This window comes from Rhinopithecus roxellana, chromosome 1 (genome assembly GCF_007565055.1).
Source record: "Rhinopithecus roxellana isolate Shanxi Qingling chromosome 1, ASM756505v1, whole genome shotgun sequence".
Taxonomy (NCBI): domain Eukaryota; kingdom Metazoa; phylum Chordata; class Mammalia; order Primates; family Cercopithecidae; genus Rhinopithecus; species Rhinopithecus roxellana.
Window position 1 is genome coordinate 161194823 of NC_044549.1, and position 11363 is coordinate 161206185.

The 11363-nt window shown below is 40.5% G+C and overlaps 1 protein-coding gene across 1 annotated transcript; it reads right to left on the reverse strand.

Moving 5' to 3' along the window:
- Positions 1-6587: 6587 nt before the first annotated feature.
- Positions 6588-7738, reverse strand: LOC104669857 (triosephosphate isomerase-like). The gene is given in 2 exon segments (XM_010372965.2): positions 6588-7148; positions 7151-7738. Coding segments are annotated over 2 exon segments (747 nt in total). The 5' UTR covers positions 7707-7738; the 3' UTR covers positions 6588-6957.
- Between the last annotated feature and the right edge of the window lie 3625 nt (positions 7739-11363).

Genomic DNA, 11363 nt, shown 5'->3' on the forward strand with positions numbered 1-11363 from the left:
ATTGAGCAGGGCTAGTTTACAGCAGCAGGAAGTTTAAGTATACTCTAACCACCTTCTATCATGCCTAACATTAAGATCTTCACTTCTTTAAAGATAACCACTGAACTGTGTCTTTTCGCTCTGGGAAAGCAGGGCAAACTGACCATCTCCACTGAATTCCCTGTGGAACTCTGAGCCATTGAACACGATGAGTATTCTGGCAACTCTTCATCCCAGATCTTCCCCAGATAGTCCACGGGTTAATTTAGGTTGAGTGTCCCTTATTAAAACTGCTTGGGTCCAGATGTTTTAGAGTTCAGATATTTTCAGATTTGGGAATATTTGCATATATCAATTGAGCATCATAAATCTGAAGATCCAAAATCTGAAATGCTCCAATGAGCATTTCCTTTGAGCATCATGTCCACAATCAAAAAAGTTGTGAATTTTGGAACATTTCAAATTTTGGATTTTTGGATGTGGGATGCACAACCTGTGGACAGTCTTACTGTACTCTTTGGTATAGATGTGCTTGTCAGGCTATGCACCAAATCTTTGTTTCCAGAAGAAGACTTATCATGTACAAGGGACATGGTGAGACAACAGGAAAAACTAATCATGTGACATGTTAAAATCACTCATGTGAACCCATATGCTGATTTTGGCTTTTTACGGAAGTTTAGCAAAGGCACAGATTTTTCAAAATTTGAGGCTGGGCACGGTTGCTCATACCTGTAATCCCAGAACTTTGGGAGGCCGACGCAGGTGGATCATCTGAAGTCAGGAGTTCAAGACCAGCTTGGCCAACATGGTGAAACCCTGCCTCTACTAAAAATGCGAAAATTAGCTGGGTGTGGTGGCAGGCACCTATAATCCCAGCTACCAGCTACTCAGGAGGCTGAGGCAGGAGAATCACTTGAACCCAGGAGGTGGAGGTTGCAGTGAGACAAGATGGCACCACTGCACTGCAGCCTGAGCGACAGAGCAAGACGCCATCTCAAAAAAAATTTAAAAATAAAATAAAATGTACTGAGAAATAATGTGGGCCCAACACTAGGGCCATCAGAAAACTGAATTCTACCATCATCAACTTATTGTTGGGTTAATCATTCCTTTGCCCTCCATTTCTTGTTTAGTAAAGCCCAGCAAGTGGAGAGATGACTTCTAAGGAGATTTCCATTATTCTGTGTGGGAAAGGCCACTTTCCTCGTGCATACCTATTTTCTATGTTTCAAATGCCTCCTATTGGCCATGCTGGAGTTTCCACTCCCTCTCCCCAAATTGGTCAGAGTATGGGACCAAATCTGGACCATGCAAGACAGAGAGTTGGCACAGTATTATTTTGGGCCTGCCACGCAAGTTCTTCTGGAGAAGCAAAGAGACTTTAGCAGGAAGAGGACAGAAATTTATATAAACTGCCAAGAGCTGAGAAAAGAGCTGCACAGGATCCCCAAACAAAGATGCATCCACAAGAGACATGGGAGACCAAGCCAGTGAAGAGGAGAAGACTCATGCCAAGCAAACTTCTGCATTTTGCTTTAATTTTTTCTTTTCTCATTAAAACAATTATTTATTTATTTATTTATTTATTTATTTATTTATTTATTTATTTTTAAGAAACGAGGATACAGTATGTTGTCCAGGCTAGTCTCAAACTCCTGACCTCAAGCAGTCCTCCTGCCTTGGCCTGCCAAAGTGCTGGGATTACAAGCATGAACCACTGTGCCCAGCCCATATCTTGATTATTAAGTGTCTAGTGCCAATTTCTGAAACGCAACTGTGTTTGTAAGTTAAAGTGGCAGTGAGACCATTACCCATTAAAGTGGAAAAAAGGCCGGGCGCGGTGGCTCACACCTGTAATCCCAGCACTTTGGGAGGCCAAGGCGGGCAGATCACGAGGTCAGATCGAGACCATCCTGGCTAACACGGTGAAACCCCGTCTCTACTAAAAATACAAAAAAAATAGCTGGGCGTGGTGGCAGGCGCCTGTCCCAGCTACTCAGGAGGCTGAGGCAGGAGAACGGCATGAACCCAGAGGGCGGAGCTTGCAGTGAGTGGAGAGCGTGCCACTGCACTCCAGCCTGGGTGACAGAGTGAGAGTCTGTCTCAAAATACATAAATAAATAAATAAATAAATAAATAATAAAGTGGAAAAAAGTCATGGATCCATTGTAGGTTGGGGGACAGGAACAACTACTGTATTAAATAATATTCAGGCCAGGCGTGGTGGCTCACACCTGTAATCCCAGCACTTTGGGAGGCCAAGGCGGGTGGATCACCTGAGGTCAGGAGTTCAAGACCAGCCTGTCCAACATGGCGAAACCCTGTCTCTAATAAGAACACAAAAATTAGCCTTGTATGGTGGTGGGCACCTGTAATCCCAGTTACTGAGAAGGCTGAGGCAGGAGAATTGCTTGAACCTGGGAGGTGGAGGTTGCAGTGAGCCTAAATCGTGGCACTGCACTCCAGCCTGGGCTACAAGAGCAAGACTCCATCTCAAACAAAAATAAAATAATAATAATAATATTCAGAGAAACAGTGGGAGGCAAAAATGAACTTCCGCTTTGATCACAATCCATGTGTCACTCTTTTTTTTTTTTTTTTTTTTTTTTTTTTTTTTTTTTTTTTTTGAGGCGGAGTCTCGCTCTGTCGCCCGGACTGGAGTGCAGTGGCCCGATCTCAGCTCACTGCAAGCTCCGCCTCCCGGGTTTGCGCCATTCTCCCGCCTCAGCCTCCCGAGTAGCTGGGACTACAGGCGCCCGCCACCTCGCCCGGCTAGTTTTTGTATTTTTAGTAGAGACGGGGTTTCACTGTGTTAGCCAGGATGGTCTCGATCTCCTGACCTCGTGATCCGCCCGTCTCGGCCTCCCAAAGTGCTGGGATTACAGGCTTGAGCCACCGCGCCCGGCCCCATGTGTCACTCTTATTCAACATACCAACTTATATACCTTAAACATTTTTATATTCATTTGAAGCCTCAGTTTATTGTCTGAAGATATACATCAGACTGTGTAAAAATGTCTTCCTCCTTTAATATCATGCACTGGAGGTTAAAACTACTCACTACTGAGTTAACAAATAAACAATAATTTGGCTAAGTCATCTGTAAAATGTAAGATACACACATCTATAGAACTATACACATGACCATTTTCCAGGCACTTGACTAGAATTGACTTGGTCCCAGATAGGCAATAAAGAAAAGGAGAGAAATATATTTTGTGTTTCTCCTCTGTTCCCTACAGTGGGTAACAAAATGCTTAACAGAGAAACACATGGGGTTTGCCACTCTGTAGTACTATGACAAAGAGCAAATTGCTTAGCTCTCATTCATTCATTTTGTGCAGTAAACATGTGATGGTGAAATAAGAAGTTGAGAAGTCGTCTCAAGGAACGTTGAAGTTAGAGGAGGTTGGCAGCCATAGCCTAGGGGTGAAGCTAGGCTGGAATCCAGAGAAGCTCGCGGGAGCACCTGGGAGGTACTGTAGGCATATAGCCCTGAGGACCCCACTGGAGATTGAATTGGGCTCTTCAATGCCTAATTAAACCCTGCAGAAGGGTGTCGCTGCTCTGGGGAGACTTGTATTAGCTGCATCTTGGATTGCTAGTTCTAGTATCTGCTATCCTAGTCCCTGTTTACTTTTATGCCATCCATAAAACAGTGGCTAAGCTTGCTTTAATTTATTGCAAAGGGTAGGAATAGCCTTGGGAGAATAATTAGAAGCCCACTGTTTTTCATTACATTATATTTTAAGAGAGCATATTTTCCTGTCTACTGGCTTTTAAGAGGGCTCTGCCAAACAGTCTGTGTAAGAGTAAATGAGCAAATAAAAAGATTGCTTTGTAGCTCTTTGGACTTGGTGTTTAAGGGACTTTATCTTCATTCACATGAAAAAATAAACAAACTCTAACTTCAGTTTCTCCAGGTTCCACAAAAATGTACAATGTGTGCCTACAGAAGCAAAAGGGGGAAAAGAATGGAAAGAATGACTTAGTATTCAGGGGAAAGGATTCTGCTACCAGTGAACAAAGGGCACTTTATGGATTGATTAGGCAATGATATTAACAAATTATTGGGAAAAATGGAGAAGCAGTAGGATCTTTTGAAATGCTGTAGGGGGGAAATCTACTATAAACATAGCTCATTAAAAAATTATCCCAAAATGCCAAAGAAATTGTCTGACAAAATGATGTTCTTTTCCCCAAAGTTCTGTTCTTACACCAAAATGCCCTTTTCACCTGTATAAAAACTTTAAACACCAACTCTATCAAAGACCAGAAGTGCCCGCCACTGTAAGTTTGATGGGTAAAGTTGTGTTTTTGTGTTGTTGTTGTTGTTGTTGTTTGTTTGTTTGTTTTTGAGATGAGGTCTGACTCTGTCACCCAGGCTGAAGTACACTGGCACAGTCATAGCTCATTGCAGCCTCAAACCCCTGGGCTCAAGCAATCCTCCCACCTCAGTCTGCCGAGTAGCTGGGACTACAGGCGTGTGCTATCACGCTTAGCTTTTTTGTGGTTGTTGATTATTTTTGTTTGTTTGTTTTTGGGTTTTCTTCTTTGTAGAGACAAAGTTTCACTATGTTTCTCAGCTGGTCCCAAACTCCTGGGCTCAAGCCATCCTCCTGCCTCAGCCTCCCAAAGTGCTGGAATTATAATGGTGGCTTATGCCCGGTCTAAAGTTTTTAAAAGAATGAGATAGATCTGTATGGTATAATTTAGAAGTCCAACACATATGTTGAGAAAATAAAGGAATTCACTGAATATACATTAGGACACTATTCACGTAAAAAACAAAATACACTCTAGATAATACTGTATAGCATCTCTCTACCAATCTATTCACTATGTTAATGGTTCCTTGATGTCTTTAAGTAGATGTTTTCCAAACCTTTTTTATCCATTTTCTACATATATAGCTATATAGATATCTAATATTATATACTTTTTTTTTTTTTTGAGACAGGGTCTCACTCCGTTGCCCAGGCTAGAGGGCAGTGACACGATCTCAGCTCACTGCAACCTACACTTCCCAGGTTCAAGCAATTCTCCTGCCTCAGCCTACTGAGTAAGTGGGATTACAGGCGTGTGCCACCATACTTGGCTAATTTTTGTATTTTTAGTGAAGATGGGGTTTCATATGTTAGCCAGGCTGATCTTGAACTCCTGGCCTCGGTGATCCACCCACCTCGGCCTCCCAGCGTGCTGGGATTACAAGTGTGAGCCACCACACCTGGCCAATATATCTAATAATTATCTATCAATAGCTATATCTATATATGTGAAAATAGATAGAAAATGTTTCAGGGAATTTCTACTTCCGGTAATGGTAGAAAGGCATTTACTTAAAGGCATCTATTTAGAGGTGTCAAGGAACTATTAACATAATGAATAATTATTAGACTAGGATCCAAGGAAAGGCAAGGGTTCAGAGAGATGATCCCAGTGTATAGGATCTCTTTTTCCTTTGGGGGTTATTTCACCATTTACAAGGGACTGCTGAGAGGACAAGAAACTGAAGGTTTCTTTTGATAGTCTTGTTAGGCTAAGAGAACAGGAAAATGACAAGGTTCAGCCAAGAATGGGGTTCCCTGGTAAAGCTCCCTTGCTTTGTGCTGGGGTTTCAATACTTCACAATAGTAATAAGGGCGTGCAAGAGTAGGCAAGTTTTCGCAGCGATTGCAGCTCAGCTTTGAATATGGCTTGAGGAAATCTCACATTATTTGCTCAAGGATGTGAGAAAAAATGAAAGTTTTCTGTGAAGGAAAAATACATCATATTGAGCAAAGAATTATTCTACAAATAATTTGCATATACATATCTGGCCTACATTTAAAGCAAAATGGGCAAATAGGAGACAACGAAAAAAATAAAAACCAGCAGAAAAAACAAATGATAAAAAGGAAACCTTCAGAGAAACCAGATATTGCGGCTATCAGACAACATTTTAAAATAATTCTGTTCACTCTGTTCAGAGAGATAAAAGGAATGACTGAGAAATATGAGAGAGGACTAGAAACACTAAAGAAGAACAAAATGTTATCCAGCCTTATATTCAGAAAAAGAAATAAAGAACAAAAGGGAAAGTCTACAACTAAAAATTATAACTGAATTTAAAACACAATGTATGTAAGTATACACTATATATATACACACAATGTGTGTATACACAATGTGTGTATATATATACATATATATACTTTTTTATTTTTGAGATAGTGTCTTACTCTTGTCACCCAGGCTGGAGTGCTGTGGTGTGATCTTGGCTCACTGCAACCTCTGCCTCCCAGGCTCAAGCAATCCTCCCACCTCAGCCTTTCAGGTAGCTGGGACTACAGACGTGCACCACCACACCTGGCAAATTTTCTTTTTTGTGTGTTTCTGTAGAGATAGGGTCTCACCATGTTGCCCAGGCTGGTCTTGAACTCCTGGCCCAAGTGATCCACCTGCTTCGTCCTCCCAAAGTGCTGGGATTACAGGTGTGAGCCACCACGCCTGGCCAAACACAATGATATATATATATATATATATATATTTTTTTTTTTTTCCTAGTGCCAGGTGTTTATTCCCTCACATGTGGGTGGTTCACGTACACAGCACACAGGCATGGGAGAGGGCAGCACTCCTGCCTTCTGAGGGGAGGATCTTGGCCTCACTGTGTAAGAAGGGAGAGGATGGTTTCTCTCCTGCCCTCACTAGGGCCTAGGGAACCCAGGAGCAAATCCCACCCCTTCCACCTCTCAGCTGAGGAGAAGCCACCTTGGTGACATTTAGTTCCAAGCATCATAGTAAGTGGAGAAGGGATTGGGCTGGTCCCAACCATTACAGGGTGAAGATAGTAAAGGAAGGTACAATTTGGATGAGGCCACAGGAAGGAGCAGGTGACACCATCAGAAGCATGTGCAGGGGAGGGGCAGTTACTGGGCTTCTGGGCTGCTTAGTCCCTGGCTTGGCAGGAAGGGTAGGGAAGATGGATGGGGCTCACTGTTTGGCATTGATGATGTCCACGAATTCGGGCTTGAGAGAAGCACCACCCACAAGGAAACCATCCACCTCAGGCTGGCTGGCCAGCTCCTTGCAGGTTGCCCCAGTCACAGAGCCTCCATAAATGATACGGGTGCTCTGAGCCACTGCTTCAGAGACATTGGACTTAAGCCATCCTCGGAGCTTCTGTGTACTGCCTGGGCCTGTTGGGGCGTTGCAGTCTTGCCAGTACCAATGGCCCACACAGGCTCACAGGCCAGGACAACCTTGCTCCAGTCTTTCACATTATCTGCGATGACCTTTGTCTGCTCGAAAACAACCTTCTCAGTGATGCCAGCTTCCCTTTCATCTAGCTTCTCCCCAATACAGGCTATTACTCCGAGTCCCTCAGCCAGAGCATGGTCCACTTTCTGCCCAATCAGCTCATCTGACTCCCCAAAGACATGCCTTCTCTCTGAGTGCCCCAGGACCACCCACGTGGCTCCGCAGTCTTTGATCATGCCAGGGCTGATCTCCCCAGTAAAGGCCCCATTAGTCACTTTGTAGCAGTTCTGTGCAGCCACAGCAATCTTGGGATCTAGCTTCTGCCGGGCGAAGTCGATATAGGCAGTGGGGGGAGCACAAACCACTTCGGTGTCGGCGGGCACCTTGGCCGCGTTCAGAGTGCCGATGAGCTCCCCCAGATTCTGCTTCCGCCCGTTCATCTTCCAGTTCCCCCCAACGAAGAACTTCCTGGAAGGCGCCATGGCGATGGAGCCGAGACGCTGAAGGTCAGTGTCTCACCATGATATTTTTAACAGTAGATTAAACATTGCTGCATAGGGATTTAATGAACTGAAATATCTGTTGGAAGAAAATAACTAGAATGAAGCATGAGATAAAAGGAAGAAGGTATAAAATAGAAAAGAAATGAGATATTGAGACTACAGTGTGATGATCTAGTATATGATATTTTAATTTTGCAAAGGAGAGTAAGAATGAAATAAAAAAAATTTTTTTTGACAAGATTATGGCTGAGGATTTTCCTCAATTGGTTTCCTCAAAATATATAAAGCCATAGATGCTAGAAGACGTACAAAGCCAAACAGGATAAATACAAAGAAAGCCATACCTAGGCACGTTACAGTAAAACTGCTGAAATCCAAATATTACCAAAGAAAGTTAAATGCTAAAGAAAAAGAGAAAGATTATCTTCAAAGGAGAAACAACAAAACTTACAGCTAATTTCCCCCTAGAAACAATGAAAAGCCAAAGACAACAGAATGCTATATTTAAATTGTGGAGAGAAAATGACTGCCAACCTAGAATTCTATGCCTAGTGAATACATCCTTCATGAATGAAGGTGAAATGAGGACCTACGGTTTTCAGACATTAAAAAAAACTACAGAATTTAACACCAGTATATCCACATTAAAGGAAATACCAAAGTTATTCTTCTGGTAGAAGGAAAATGATCTAAGACGGAAGACTGAAGATATGGAAAGAAATGAAAATGAATAAAGTTAGGTGTAAATATAGAGAATTATTGACTACATAAAACAATAATATGAAGTTTTACGTGTTCAATAAACTGTGTGATAACAGCATACAAGTAGGAGAGAGGGAATGAATGGAGTGAAGATATTCAAAGGGTTTGTATTATCTGGGAAAGGGGGGAAGTATTGATTCAGATTAGACTTTGAGGACCTCTGATGTTGACCAAGATGAACTATGCCCACTACAGTCCATCTACATGATATGTCACCACAAAATACTTCAGACAGAATAGAAAAACCACCTGAAACCTAAAAGTAGACAATAGTAGGTGGAGATGGCCATTAACAGCAGGTGAATTGGAAATGTAAGTCAAAACTTAATTACCTGTTTTGTTTTTCTTCATCTCACCACTTTGATCTGAGGATCAGTAAAGTTGTAGAACCTCATAGTAGACTTAAACAATAAAAACGCTTGAGAGAAATCTTGTACGGTAAACAGCCTTTACTATGACCCACAATGTTTTGTGTCTCTGTAATTCATGCCATTGTGTAATCTCTTCCGTTAAGTGTGGGCATATTTAGTGACTTGCTTCTAATTAATAAAACATGGCAAAAGTGATGGGATGTCTCCTCTTAGATCAGATTGTAAAATGACTGTGGCTTCTATTTTGAGTGTCCTATTTCATTCTCTTTCTCATTCACTCTGAGATGAACCATCTGCCATGTTATAAACTACCCTGTGAAGAGGCCAACGTAGCAAGGAACTGAGGAAGTCCTCTATCCAATAGCCAGCCAGGAATTTAGGTCCTCAGTCGAAAAGCCTACTAGGAAGCGAGAGAGTTTAGAAGTGGATCTTCCCCCAAGCAAGCTTTCAGATGATACTGCAACCCTGGCCAAAAGCCTAATTGCAACCTCATGAGACCTTAAACCAGAGACGCTCAACTAAGTTGTGCCCAGATTTCTGACCTACAGAAACGGTAAGATAAATGTTTATATGAAGCCAGTTTTGGGGACAATTTGCTATTCCCAACAGATAATTAATACAATATGCAAAACCAGATGGTTAATTTCAGCATAGAGATGGAAACTGTGAGAAAGAACCAAATGAAAATTCTAAGAATAGAAACCACAATAACAGAGAAAATAATCTATAAACTTGAAATAAATAGAAATTACCCAAGTGAAACGAAAAGGAAAATAAAACGAGGAAAAACAGCATTCAAGAACTCTGAGATAACATGGTAACAATCTAGATAAATGGTCTAACATATGCATAATTATTATAATTACGCATGATATATGCATAGTATCTCCTAGAAGGAAATAAGAGAACATGGCAAAAGAAATATTAGAGGACATGATGGCTAAGAGTTTTCCAAAATTAATGAAAGACACTAAACAACAGATGCAATGAACTCAAAAAGTACCAAACAGAATTAATACTCCCCCCAAATCCCCAATAAAACAAAATACTCATCAGGGCATATCACATTTAAACTGCTGAAAAACAAAAACAAAGAGAAAAATCTTGAAGTCAGCCAGAGATAAATGACATATTGCTTACAAAAAAAGATGGGTAAGAATTAGAGCAGACTTCTTGTCAGAAATGAGACAAACACAAAGATAATAGTGTGACAGCTTTAAAGTGCTGAAAGAAAACAATTCAACCTAGAAATCTAGATTCAACAAAAATATTATTCCAAAAATAAAGGAGAAATAAATACTTTCTCACACAAACAAAAACCAGGGAAATTCGTTGGTAGTAGATCTACTTTATAAGAAAAGTAACTTTCAGGCAGAAGAATAAGACAGAAGTCTTGATCTATGTAAAGAAATGAAGCACATTGGAACTGGAATAAATAAAGATAAATTTATTTTTTCTTTGTTTTAATTGCTCTAAAAGGTAACTATGTAAAGCAAAATTTGTAAAAATGTATTACCTATCTATGGCATATTTAAAAGTAAAATATATGGCAATATGACAATAATAGTGCACAAGATGGAAGGAATGAATTGGAAATATATAGCTGCAAGTTACTTGCACCACATATGATCTTGTGTAATATTATTCAAAGGTAGACTAGATTATTTAAAATGTATATTGTAGACCCTAGGGAAACCACCAAAACTTAAAAATAGGTATAAATCAAGATGGAATCACAAAAATGACAAATTTTCATGACCAAGAGAAGGCATGAAAAGAAGAATAGTAAACAAAGAACAAATAGCCAACAGCTAACATGATGGCAGGTTTTAATCCAATCACACCAATAAGTATGTTAGATGAATAGTATAAACACACTGGCTAAAGGACAGAAATTTCCAGATGGACAAAAAGTCAAGAACCAATTATATGTTGTCTATGAGAACTAAGTTTAAATATAAAAACATAGATAGGTTAAAAGTAAAAGGAGGGAGAAAGTCTTACCGTGTAAACACTATACAAACAAAAACACTGCAGTAGCTATAAAGGCATACCTCAGAGATGTTGCAGGTTCAGTTCTGCACCGTAGCAATAAAACATATATTACAATAAAGCAAGCCACATAAATTTTTACATTTCTCAGTGCATTTAAAGGTTATATTTACACTATGTAGTCTTATTAGGTGTGCAATAGCGTTGTCTAAAAAAATGCATAGACTTTTATTAAATTTATTTCCTTCCCTAATCACCATGGAATGAAATAAAAATAATTTATTGCTAAAAATTGCTAACAACCTTCTGACCACTGTGCTAACATGCTTCTGACCCTTCAGTGAGTTGTAATTGTTTTGATGATGGAGGGTCTTGCCTTGATGTTGATAGCTGCTGACTCAGGGTAGTTGTTGCTAAAGTTGAGGGTGGCTGTAGCAATTTCTTAAAATAAGGCAACAATGAAGTTTGCCACATTGATTGACTTCCTTTCACAAAAGATATCTCTGTAACA